The following is a 13,919-nucleotide window of genomic DNA, read 5'->3' on the forward strand; positions in this document are numbered from 1 at the left end:
TTTCATTAAAAGTAGTCGAGATTCCAAAGTATTTGTAGGAAAAATTGTAATGATCATTCGTTTCTTATACTCTATTTATGTTTCCTTCAACCTGAAAAGTGAGACAACCAAATCACGCTAAAATTGACAGCATCTAGACGCAAGGGAATAAATGGAAAATATATTTGTTGAGCAGTATAGTCAGTCTACTGGCTACTGCAAGAAATAGGAACTTTTCTCCTAAAAGGTATTCTTCAATTATTTTTATCAATAAAATTAAACTTAATAACACAGTCCTACCCGATAAACAACATTAGCTGGAGGAAATGTAAATTACTATAGGTCAGCGGTTAAGCTCTCTACTTTAAGGTATAAATTACCCTGAAAGAACACAAATTAATTGAAAACTTGATACAACACTAAGGAAAATTAAAAAGTAGACTCATATTCTGATTTTAACCCTATTTAATCTATATTTCAGAATAATATTGTCTCCTGGTTAATTAATTTTATAGCACCACGTATTTCTTAGTAAACCTTTACGTTTTCATCAACCCATTGAATTGTTATTTAAAGGCCGCAATAAACCTATACCATTGTATTAAAAAATTATTATAACAAGACCAACATTCTGATAACTTTCAGTAATGAATCAGCCTTTAAGTTCAAATAGGTAGCGTAGATAATTCAATATTTATTCATTTCAAAACCGATTCCATTAATTACTTTTATTTATCTTTAGGTAAATTAGCGACTTCAGAGACCAACAGAAGAGAAAATTAATTATTATGTAATCAAAGGTCTTTAACTTTGTCATTCTCAGCTGAAATGACTATAATTAATTTAAGGACTTTATCTTTTGAAGGTCATGTTTGGCATATTACAAATTTTATTAATGTAAGTACTTGTTTCAAAATTATTTATTGATTAAATTAACAAATAATTGAGAACTAAATTTATTTACGTACCACAACTGATTAATGTCTCAGAGCACGTAATCTGTTGAAAAATTTACCATAATCAATGAATCGATTTCCCATATAATATCTTAATTCAAATTTTATTCGGTAATTAATTTGGACGCATGGTCAGAGCCATCGATATTTTTTTATGCAGTAGTCTTGAATCCCTTAGTTTCTGCCTCTCCTTATTATTCTGTTTTATTATTAATTTTAATCTGTTTCCGCTCTCCTTCATAGTTGTAATCCTAAAAGATCACTGGCGTCTACAAGTATTCCTTTTCTGAGCATTGTTGTGGTATTTCTACAGCTCTATTTCCCTACCTTCAGATTTCTAGCATCCTATTTGGCAGTCTTTAGTCTTCTATTCTAGTTATATGCCCTTCTCACTGCAATTTTTGTCGTCTAACGAGCTTTGACCGAGAAGGTCAGTGAAAAAGACCATACAATTTATTATTGATTTTCTAAATAATGTTTTCTCTAAGAAAACGATCGACGTGAGCATTGAAATTATTGAATTAACATCGGCCCATAGTCTTACACTCATTCCTAGAGGTCAAACTAAAAATGGCTACATAAAATAATGAAATAGTTTCTCTGAAAAGGTAGAATCTTGCACTCAGCAACGCAATATATTTGCAATATGTATCCTCATTAGTTTCAAAATCTTAATAAAACTAACCAGTGTGTTGGTACAACACAGTTAACCCCCCGAAATCGCTAACATTTGATGAAATATTTTTTAGATAGCAACCAACCGGTATGTTTGATTTTTCACTAAAAATAAAAAACCTCCGTCTTCACCTGAAGAGTCTTTTGCCAGGCAGAGTGGAGAATGTCCTGAATTCTGGGCACTGTAGCAATCTAGGTCAAAGGACGCCCACAAAAGAGAAGCGGTTGCACATCAACAACGAAAGTGAAAAATTCCAAAGACGCTTCTCAAATATCAGGAGAATATATTAAATAAGGAAGTTGCCAATGTCCATAAATGGAGATATTGGGATTAATCATTTATTTCTCCACTGAGCGGCTAATTTTAATTATGTTGAGAATAAATTACTTCCCCATTTCCCAGTCCCTTGGTCGTACGATCAAGCGGTGCCCTCGGGATCATTTATCTGAGCTCGCGAACAGTGGTAATGCGCACTAGTTGCTGAATGACCGCTACCGTTAATGTAGTGGCCATTTTTCCCGACGACCTCCCCTTAACTGCATGCAGGCGTGAGGCAAATGCAAAGGGAGGAGAGCAGTCGCGGGAGGACGAGAGAGGAGGCGATAAATACTTTAGCAGAGACATCTTCCGGAGACTTCCGGCGACTGAGTAAGGAGAAAAAGGTGAAATACGGGAAATCTCGGCGGGTGGCGGCGGCGGGCATCCCGACCATCCCCCAATGCCCCTGGGGAAATGTATCGCTTGGTCGGATTGGGGGTGGGTGAGGGAGGGGTGAGAGGGGGATTCTCCAGCGCCCTTGGCCACGAACCAAGCACTTAATCGCGGACAGAAACCGCTCACATTACAAGTTATGCGTCGCCACAACATGGGGAAAGATAGGGACCGTTTCGGTGGCTGTGACGCGGCAGGGAGAAAAAAACATACGTAATGCCCGCCTGCTAATCCTTAAAAGCGTCTCAGGCTGTCACTCGGAGTGCAGGTATTGGCCTTAGGAGCAAAAACCAATAAAACTCAGGCGAGGAGTGCGCCTGGAGGCTTGCCACTGCCACTCAATGATGTCGGGGAGCAGAATAAAGGGATACCCGTTTAATTAAGGTGGCCACTAAAAGGAGGGCGGCCGCACCACAGTCTGAGAAGTGGAAAGAGCGGGTATTGGTCCTTCTATCGAAGCGGGACTTGTTTCCATTCACCGTGATTGACTCACGTTGAAGACGATGTGTCTTTGTACACAGAGTTTTCCAGAGTTGAGATTCAATTTAGCTGAAATTATGGAATCTCAAGGGAAAGATACCCGACTTTCTTTCAATTAAAAGAAAGTGAATTCGGAGGTCCAGAGGAAAAGAGTCTGCGCAAATCATATTGAGTGCATCGATTCTACCACGAAAGTATTCACCAAATTGATTCAAAGGGAATCGATTTGAAACGTATTTGCTAGGTAAAATGGATAAGTAGCTAAGTACCTTGGCCCCTCTAAGCTCAGTGAGTGATGATGGGGTATCGACGGGATCATTTGCTTTCAATTGGTAACTAGAATCGATGGGAAGTATGATCAGAATTTAATCTAAGTAAATCTGACTATAATCGTATCCAATCAAGGCGAATCTAGGGATAACAAGGCCGCGCATTGCGTGGAGCCACGTGATTACCCAATTCGAGCCATCCCAATTTGTTTCAAGTGCATGTTAAAAGGACATCAATTCAAATGGTATCACATTGAAGTGAATCGAACTTAACTTGAAATCAACGATTTGCCAATCGAACGAAAAATTTGGAAGCGAAAAAATGAATCGAGCAGAATAAACATGGTGTTAATGACTAAAAAGAATGCCAGTAAGCCATAATTGAAATGCAAGTACAGTAAAACATTTCATGTTGTCTTAATGGAAAATTCCCTCCCCATGGATTTTGACGTGGCGGAAGGACGTGTTAAATCTGATGACCACTAAATATGTGCAGGCGGGAGCAATGATATTTGCTCCTGGTATAGGTACCCATACCAGAAGGTCGAAGGATAGGAACCAGACGAAAGGTAATCCGCACAGCTTCTGTCCCTAAGTGAGGTGGCTGTAAAGGCGTCTGGCCCTAGTAGGGCGGCCACTAAAGGTTTGTGTCACGTTAAAAACTCTATGGAGGATGTCTATGGAAAACCGCCTCAATGGCTTACCCGTATAATTGAATGATGGTCAATATAAAAAAAATGAGTCCTGGCAATTATGGGATCCGGCCCAATCTGCCGTGTGTCTGTCCGGGCAGCGGGGGAGACAAAGCTTCCGCGGTCATCATCTGATGAAATCCTAGGTTTTTCCTACCCTCTCCCACATTCCTTCGTACCTACCCCCGTACTCCCCTCCCCGCCCCCTCTTCCCACAACTCCCCCACCCTTTCTTGAAGAGGGTATATATACAATGATTGTGACATTAAACTTTGTACCTGAGGATGACGCCGTAGCGTCGAAACTAGTCGTACCTGAAATAAGGTGGTGGATTGGAACAAAGTGTTTCTTTTTCATTTATTAAAATGAACTTCCACAAAGTTGAGGCTGAAACTATTGAGATAGTTGGCAATAATATTGAGGTGAGGTAGGGGACGAGAAATGACCGCGGGAGCCAGGTTTACTCGATGGCGAGATAGAACAGGCATTAAGGGAACTGAAATCAAATAAGAGAGGGGGTAAACATCATTCCCATTGAACTATCTAGAGCTATAGGAAAATTTGGGAGGAAGAGTTTTTGCGTAATCATTTTTAGCGTTGATGAGAGAGAAATTTGGCCGGAAGACTTTGTCAGGCCATAGTTAGTCTATTCGAAAAAAGTTGAAGGCGGATGTAGGGTATTTATGTACGCCATGTAAACATGAAAATCGAAGCTAGATGACAGGCATATATTGGAGGCTTTAAAATATGGTTCCGGAGAAGGATGAGAAATTTGAAGTGGATTAAAAGGAATACAAACGAGGAAGTGCTAGGTATGGTGGAGGAGGAGAGGGGATTGTTGGCAGAAATTCAACGGAGGTAGGAAAGACGGATGCAGAGTGCTTTAATTGGCAATGGGACGTTGAAGGCTACGATAGAGAAGAAAATGTTAAGCAAGCGAAAAAAGGGCAGGAATAAAATGGGGCTGTTGGATGGAATGAAAGGAGGAAGGAAGTATTCAGAATTAAAGAGGGGTTTATTGTAGTGTTTGATATTGGATTGTGTTTTGTTAGGAGAAACAGTAAAATTGTTTGGTACCTTATGTCCATCAAAAACATCCCTTGACCGATGGATTACCAATAGCAATAACAAAAAATAATTGAAGAAAACTATTCATGAATCAATCAATTGATCTCTTAGCGTGCATTTGAGATTGAAAGACATGGCAGCCAAGGTTTTCGCTCAGCTACTTTTACCAGAAGCATTCAAGGTGACATTTTTCCCATTAGAGACAAAGGAATGAGTGGAATCCAGCATTGAATGTAGCTCGACACTCACCTTCAGAGCAGAAGACCCTTTTGGTCGGCCTCTGTAAGGAGACCGTGTGGTAACCGGGCTTGCACTGGCAAAGGGCGTTGTGGTTGACTTGGATGCACGACGCATGCTGGTCCGTGAAGCTACACGTCCTTTCGTAGAAGCACTGATCGCCCAACCGCAACGCTGCCGTCGCCACATAAGGGTGAAACGAGAGGTAAAATTAAGAGCTTCAATGGAAGAGAAAAAAAATTTTATAATTACAATGGCACTCAAGAATCCAAAGTCATCGTCGTAGACATCATTCAAATCACATTTCCATCTCCTAAATGTTGTTTTTTGACTCTCTTCAAAACAATCACACTAAGGGATAAACAAAGGTAAAGCCTAATCTCCAATTTAGCTTTACGGTCAGCAGTTAAATTGTCACTAATTGGTCCAGTTTGCCAGTACGTATGGTACAATGGCTGTGTTTGTGTTAGCCTACGGAGATCGCAGTCTTCTCTATGAAAATGCAATTTATACAAATTTTCTGCATTTCTTTGTTTTTGTCTTAATTGTTTAAAATAAATCACGCTTCGGAGTAAAAAGTTAAAACAAACTTAAATTATATCTCATTAATTGAAAAAAATCATCCATTGTTTTATTTTCATCTCATGATTGCGGCTATAAAAATCTTACAAGCATCCTTCAATTTTTACATGCCTTTTAATACAGTTAAAGATAATTTAACAACTAAGAAAAGTTAAGAAAGATTTACTGACGGTGATGAATATTTTTAATTAATGATTTAACAGCCATTCATAACAGATAATTTGTCCTTAACTCTAAATTAGAAAAATAAATGCATCAAAAATAATAATTATAATTTCTATTCATGCACTCTGGGGTATCATTTAATGACATAAAACAGATAATTGAACAATAGTTTACTAGAGGTTTAGATGCATGAAGAAATAAAGCCAGATATTTCATTACTACACTATATATGTATTCATGAAGCCAACAATTTAATATGAGTAATTTACGCCCAAGCAGCCATGGACGATATTTTTATATTGATAATATTTAAGCATAAAAATCACTTTAAGCCTCCTTTATTTCAATATTTGTGTACCGTTAATTTTTTAATGTAGACTAGAAATACCGATGTTATTCTTTTATGCAATAATCCGTTCAGTTTTTATAATATCTATTCTGTGGTAAAATGTTTGAAGATTCATATTGTCCGTGAAATTCAACCCTTAATAAAACCAAAGGACTATTATAAGTATCCATAAAATAAGGTCCTTTTAAGTTAATGCGTCCACATTGAAACTTTGATTCTATCTAGTTATCGAAATATATTACTACACAATGACGTCATAGGTAATTGTCTATGTCATCTAAATCCTGTAATGAAGTCTAAAATATTATTTCAGCTAAAACTATTTGTTTAACTATGCTGTAAAACAAAAATTTAAATGGTATTATATCATTTATTTCATATTTTTATGCAAATGAATGAAGGTAAGTAAAATTGAAGAGGTTTTGGCTCTTTCCTTTTGACGGAAATTGAAATCTTTTGCATCAGAGAGTCAATGAAAAAATAATCAATGGGAGCGGAAATGGGTAAAGATAGGATCTCCTATCAAAAAGAATGAAATTTTATCTCGTATTTATTCCTTAAGTCAACTAGGTGTGGTTATCGTCCTCAACTGAGACTTCTATGATTTTCTGTAATGTGGTGGAGCAAAATGTGTTTAAGTAAATTCTAATGTATTTAAAATAAAATATATTAAAATAAAATATGTAAAAATTGGATTTCGGCTACCATTGAAGTAAACCACCAGGTTCACTTTGTATTTGAATTCTACTTCAAGAATAGGAATAATATAAAAATTTTCCTGTGCTTCAGAAAATAAATTAAGATTATGAACATTTAAAATTATTTCTCTTCCCATGTTAAGGTTGACAATTAACTATGGGATTATTTGCGTCTAAATGTAAAATTAATTGATAAAGTAATTTCAAAATTTAACAAATTAAGATGCACGAGGAGTGTGTTTAATAAAATAATGGGAATTCGAGTTATTTGGAAAGATTTTCATTTATTTGTCTATATCCTTGCTATCCTCTTGGAATTAGTGCACATTAGATATTGAGCACTTTCTATGCCAGCGCTATTTCCAAACTTCAAAATACTTCTGGAACTCGATCTTTGGTATAGCTTATAGATCTCTTACTGATGCGTTTTCAATCTCATCTATCCTTGTAAAACGACGGCCGTTTAAAGTTCTCTTTAATTTTGGAAACAGGAAAAGTCACGTGGGGCAATTTCCGGTGAATATGGAGGTGGAGCATCATCAAGGGGTTATTTTTAGCCAAACATTCACGAAAAATTAGTGAGCAGGTTGAGTAGGTGCGTTGTGGCGCAAAAACCTCAGCAGTCCTTTAGTAATGAGTAAAATCAGGTAAAAATAAAGTTTTCACTATGAATTGGAGGGATGAATGGGACCTTAATAATCAACTTTAATATTCCGGTGAGATGAAATAAAATTTTATACCTGGATAGAACAGAGACCTGGAGAAGATCTTTGACAACGTCGATTAGATCATAATATTCAACACACTGTAATTGCTTGGAATGGACTACCATTCAAGAAAAAAAATCGATAATTTCTAAAAGAATAAGGTTATAACCTAGGAAATTAAAAACAGAAGGAAAATAGGAGCCAAAGTAACAAAGGAATAAGACAAGGATGCTAACCATTCGCCAGTACCATTCAATGTTGAAAGAAGGACAAGAATTGTAAATCAAAGTAGACAGGGTTAGTGGCGAAATAATATGCATACTCCGGTTCGCAGAAGGCATCACAGTAGTTTCAAATACGCAAGAGGATCTGCAAAAAACTCAGGACGCTATTGACCTAGTACTTTCAGAATATAATGTGAGAATCAAATATCGGAGCAGTAGTATGGCTTGGGATGGAAGAAGTTTCATCGACATCAAGGGAAAAATAGCCCAAGCAGGGTTCATAAAGAAGAGGCAACTACTAGGCTCAAAGAACCTGAAGTTGCAAACAAGAAAGCTCTATGTCAAAACATTTGTATGGAGAATACCACTCTACGGGTCAGAGACCTGGATGACTGGAAATGTGGACCAGCGAAGAATATGAGAAGCCTTTGAAAGAAGGCTCTGGAGGAGAATCCTGAGGATTAAATGAAGGGGCAGTGTGAAGTACGAGGAAGTATATACAAGAGCAAAAGATGAAAGGACCACATGGCGAACTCTACAGTAAAGAATAATTGGATGGATTTTGGCGCACATTAAGTCACACTGAATTATTTAGAAGCATAATAGAGGGGAAAATTGAGGGGAAGTTCCCACGAGGGAGGCCAAGAGACAAGTACATAAGGCAAATTAAGAAGTATGCTAATCAAAAAATTATCAGGGGGTGAGAGAAACTTAACGCTGGCTAGAGAGAAAATGAGAACTCCCATAAACCAATTTTAGGATTGATATATTGATGACGATATAATAATAGCCTCATGCTTCCAAATAGTTTTCCTCGCCTTCTTTTCACTATCCTTTATACCCCATTCACTCTTCGAAATACGCATTCATTATTCAGAAAGTTTTATTATTCATTAGTGATCATCGTTTCATTTTCATCTTCATGAGAACCGCATTTCCTTCGCTACTTAAGTTCTCCTCTCTGTTGTTGCCATTATCAACTTCTTACAGTGGTGGAAATAAACTCAAATTATAGACGTTTTTAAAACCTTTTCCTAATTTCTACGCTAGGAATATTTTAACTTAGATGTTGTTTCATCGGATGTTAACGTCTCCCTTATATTTTCCTCTATACTATGATATTCTATTGAATAACGCCCTCTTTCTACGAACATTGCTGGTGATTCTGCTTCATAATTCTGCTCCTTTTTCAGATGAGACCTTCCCTAAATTTATTATTTAAAAAAATGGTCTCTGATTCATTTACAGAATTTTATTTCACTATGGATTTTTTATTATGATGTTTTACTTTTTCATCCACTTCTCCATTCGTCTGGCTGGTATCTTTTTCAGGTCTTCTTTATTCCCTGCTGGTTTATGTCATCTGAAAACCGCATGATGCTTATCTTGTACCCGTGTATTTGGGCGTCATATTTTTTCTTTTACTCGTCCACAGCCACGTGGAGGTATAATTTAAAGGTGAAAGGCGGTAATGAGCATCCCTGCCTTGCTCTTTATTTTATTTTTAGCTATATTCTGTTCTTTCGCCACCAGCATACATGATAAAGAGAAATAATATTTCTAATTAGGAATGTGTAACATAACATGGTACTTTCAAATACCCTCGTAATCGAGAAAAATATACATATCAATCTTCTGTTTAGCCATTCATATAATGACGGAAAGAAAGAACGTTTGTTTATTAAAAATGACTAACACATAATCACATATATAATACATATTTACTTACTTCCCTTCAATAAATACACGAAAAAGATAGTTCATTTCATTACTCTTACTTGAATCCCATTGCATGTTTAAACTGCCAACGAACATCATTCCTCAAGAAGTTAAATGGTATATATTTTTCTATAAAGTGGGGTTTTGCACAAAAATTAGACAAAAAAATCTATTTCAGCGAGTTCCATTGCACGATTACTCTTTCGTCACTTTTTTGGAAAGACGTTAAGTGACAATTACATAATAATAATTTTTTACAAAAATAAATTGATTTGATTCGTGAGTGATACAGGTACGTCAATTTAATTTAGTACCATATGCATATTCTAATAATACCCATAGTATCACAGTCCAAATATAATAATAGTGCCTCTTCACTCTAAGTCACCAAGTCGATCCTTCGTCAAGAAGTTCATAAGTTTTCATTATGTTACTCTGAAATATATAGGAAAGCATGCGCTTAAATTTGATTTGATTATATATTGGACATAATCTTTCAAGAAATTTCTTTCTAATAACAAGTTTTAATAAATTGCCGTTTAATAAAGTTATAAACATACATCATAAAAATCCTCATCCAAAATGTTATAAAATTGGTGTATTTCAATATTAACTTGATAAACATAAAGTGAATTCAGAAGTATCCTATCGATTAATTTAAGGTAAAACCGTAAGTACAGAATTTGAAAACGATTCACTCTATTTTCGTCACTGTTTTGGATTATTTTAAAGAGAAAAGGCCCTTCGTTGATGTTTTATTCCGGTGGATTGAATATGGCTGACAAATAATTAACGCTTCAAGATTCAATCAAAGTGCTAAGTTTAAAAATATTTTTCGTTTGTCTTACAAAGAAACAAAAATCACATACTACCTTGATCAAAAAGTTCACGGAATAACCACCGTGTGGCGCTCCCATCGTTCCGATTTGAGTTCTGTTTTTTTTGTTAAATTGGTACATCTGTTGTTGATATTCCCTTTAAATCTTAGTGTCATAACTTGACATTTGCAAAAGTTACGTAGCCAAGAGTACATCTATCTCTGTGTGTGTTGGCGATTTTTTACAATTGCAGAAATGGATTTAAATTTGCAACAACGAACTTGTATTAAATTTTGCGTAAAAAACGGATTTAGTGGCGCACGGACGTTGGAGGTTGGAGGTTGGCGTTGGGCTGGTTGGAGACCTGGTGTGACCTGACATCACCTGGATTCGGAACGTTGGAGACGGAGGATAGACCATCAGACCTGGATATACCTACAGAAATTTCGACGTACGCCTCCCTTGGAATATTCTACTGGATACTTCTAACCCTGGTTGCTGACATCATTAAATAATCGAGGGACAGCGAAGCAAGGCGCCGGTGGCGCCCAATATGGACATCGTGCCGCTGCCAGCGGACACTATAAGGACTCCTCTCGACCAGCAGCTGGAAAATACTTCTTCAAACCCTGTTCATACTGCCGGCGCTCTAAATATGGACGTTTCCATGCATCAGAACGGGCCGTCTGCCCCTGCCGCGAAATTCAACGACGACTGGCGACACGTCAAGGATCCCAGAGGAGCCGGGAAGCGTAGCGCACCATTCCTTTCCATTGAAGAAGCAACTAATAAGCGCCCGGTAAGTACGAGTAATAAATTCTCACCGCTCGACACGGACAACTCTTCTGCTCCCGTGGCGATGGAGGCTGAAAATTCATCTGCACCATCTGGATCCCCGGCAAGCCGAAAAAAGGAACCACGCCCCCCGGCACTCATCATATACGATGTAGTAGACCACGCGGCCTTGCTGAAACTTGTCCGATCCAAGGCAACGGACAAGTCCTTTACTGCAATCCATACAACCGACTCGACGAGACTTCAACTAAAGACTGCGGCTGATTATGCGGCCATAAAGCAGCTGTTGGTGCAGTCAAATGCACAATTCTCGACCTGGGGCCCGAAATCCCTACGAGCCAATTTCTACGCGGTTCGTGGACTTCCGTGCACCTACCCAGTTGAGCTACTGAAAGAAGATATGGACGCCATGGGGATTCCGGTGGAACGAGTGCATCTGGTGCGGCAGGGAACCTTCTTCCTTGTCGTTGTCAAGGAAAACCCTGAATGGCAAACAAAAGAAATGCTTGCCATAAGATACATCGGCAATTCCCGTGTCAGGGTGGCAAAATATCAGCACAGGGAGCCACAAATGTGTTACCGGTGCACCCGATTCGGACACGCATCTTCCAACTGCACGGCAGCCCCGCGATGCTACAAGTGTGCTGGTGCACATGAAGGCATCCAATGTCCGGATACGGAAAGGAAGAAGACTTGTTGCTGTAACTGCGGAGGAAACCATCCTGCATTTTTCAGGACCTGCCCTGTCTACGCCAAACAGAAGGAGATGAAGATGGCTAGCCTCCGGAGGAAAGGCGCACCAACCCAGGGGGCGAAGAACACCGCCGCTGAAACAGAGCTGCCTTCTCCTCAACAGAAGACGCTTGGTACCTTCAACGCGTCGAAGCCGGGAGACCCAACCAACGCAACCCAACGTCTGACCATGTGCAAGCATCTCGACTTTCCTCCACTCTCGACGCCGGCTCCGGTCGCCAGGGAGACAGCAGAAGAAATAAAAATTCCTCTTCTCCAGAAGAGGCGGGCTGCAGACTCGCAGATGCCGACTCCAACTTTGGCTACATCCCTCTCTTCCATCCTGGAAGCATTGACGTCCTCTGCTGCGCTATTGCAACAACAGCTGCAAGCTTTAACTGTCGCCCTTACCACTATTTTCCCAAACCAAAATGGACCATAGGCGAGAATTAAATAAATCTATCATCCTAGCCACATGGAATGTCGGCGGCGCATTGAAGCGAAAGACCCCTGAATTGCTTGCCTTTCTACGGAAGGCAAGAATCTCAATCGTCTGTCTGCAAGAGACTCATCTCCGTCCTGGAACTTCATACGGCGTTCCAGGCTATGCAGTTTACCGGGATGACCGGCAAACAAGAGGAGGGGGCACGGCGGTCCTCGTTTCGCTTGACCTGGCTGCTAGAAAAATTGACCTACCAGCTCGACTGCATCTAGAGGCGACAGCCATTGAAGTAGATACTTCGATCGGCTCTCTCACAGTGGGGTCACTCTATCTCCCCCCAAAACGACCTCTAGCCACACAGGATTTCGAAGTCATCTTCTCCGGGTCACGGCCGTCGCTTTTTCTCGGGGATCTAAATGCAAAGAATGCTGCATGGCATTCAATTACACCGAACCCTCGGGGTGAAGCGCTGCTCACATGGGCTCAGAACAACGGAGTACGCGTCGCGGGTCCACATGGGCCAACGCATCAGCATCACGGCAGGAGCGAAGACGTCTTAGATATTGCGCTGCACCGTAGGCTCACGAGTTCGCTTTCTCTCGTGGCGACACCGACGTTGGACAGCGACCACTGCCCAGTCTGCGCCTATCTGGGATGCTGCCCAACGTTACTTCCCCCACGGCCGGTGCGATGCCTGGACAAAACAGACTGGACAGGGTACAGGCAGATCCTGCCCGACATTTTACCGGAACAGCCGCCATCACTGACGTCACAAGCTATGCTGGACGAATATGCTTCTGTCATAACAGCTGGCGTGGACCAAGCATTACAGAACACCGTGCCAATAAAACTGATCCGCCCTTCTGGACATCTGACGCTGCCTCATTCCATCCTTCGCCGCATCCGCGAAAGAAATCGGCTTCGACGACGATTTCAAAGAACCAAATGTCCCGCGGATGGGGCACGGTTTAGAAGAAAACGAGCCGAAGTGAGGCAGCTCATCCAGGACCACAGGCAGACGACGTGGGAAAGGAAGGTTGCTTCCCTCCGAACCGAAGATGGGAGCATCTGGAGAATGGCAGCTTCTCTTCGCCACAGCATTCGGATCGACCCACCGATCGACTCACCTGGTGGCCCTCTTATCACGGAAGACGAAAAGGCTGAATTTGCAGCAACTACGCTGGAAGCCACTTTCACGTCGACTCCGGATCCACTGGTACCGGATGATCCTAGCGACTTTCCTGAAGAGGATGAAACAACGGAGGAGGGCACCATGACGGTAACGAAGGTTACCGAAAACGACCTGAGAGCAGCCCTTGGACGACTACGCTGCAAGAAAGCACCAGGAGAGGACAACATCCCGAACGAGGCCCTTCGACAGATGCCTGTCTCGCTCGCAACTCACCTGATTACGCTCTTTACGGCCTGCTTCTCCATGGGACATTTTCCGGCCATCTGGAAATCGGCAAAAGTCATCCTATTGCCGAAGCCGCCGAAGTCCGCTAGGAACGTAGAGAACTACCGCCCGATCGCCCTGCTAGCGACCCTGGGAAAGCTGCTTGAGAGGGTACTGCTGCCACATCTCCTGAAGCACATCGCGGCCTACTCAATCTTGCCGGC

The 13,919-nt window shown here is 40.4% G+C and overlaps 1 protein-coding gene across 2 annotated transcripts in view; it reads right to left on the reverse strand.

Moving 5' to 3' along the window:
* The window catches only part of LOC139690233 (uncharacterized), a 239,547-nt gene that overhangs the window by 44,875 nt on the left and 180,753 nt on the right, over positions 1-13,919 (reverse strand). For both annotated transcript variants that reach the window (XM_071587555.1, XM_071587554.1), the window contains exon 3: positions 5,081-5,242. In XM_071587555.1, coding sequence (XP_071443656.1) covers positions 5,081-5,242 — 162 coding nt within the window. The remainder of the gene's footprint in view (positions 1-5,080; positions 5,243-13,919) is intronic.

This window comes from Hetaerina americana, unplaced genomic scaffold (assembly GCF_022747635.1).
Source record: "Hetaerina americana unplaced genomic scaffold, ioHetAmer1.1.p SCAF_3, whole genome shotgun sequence".
NCBI lineage: Eukaryota > Metazoa > Arthropoda > Insecta > Odonata > Calopterygidae > Hetaerina > Hetaerina americana.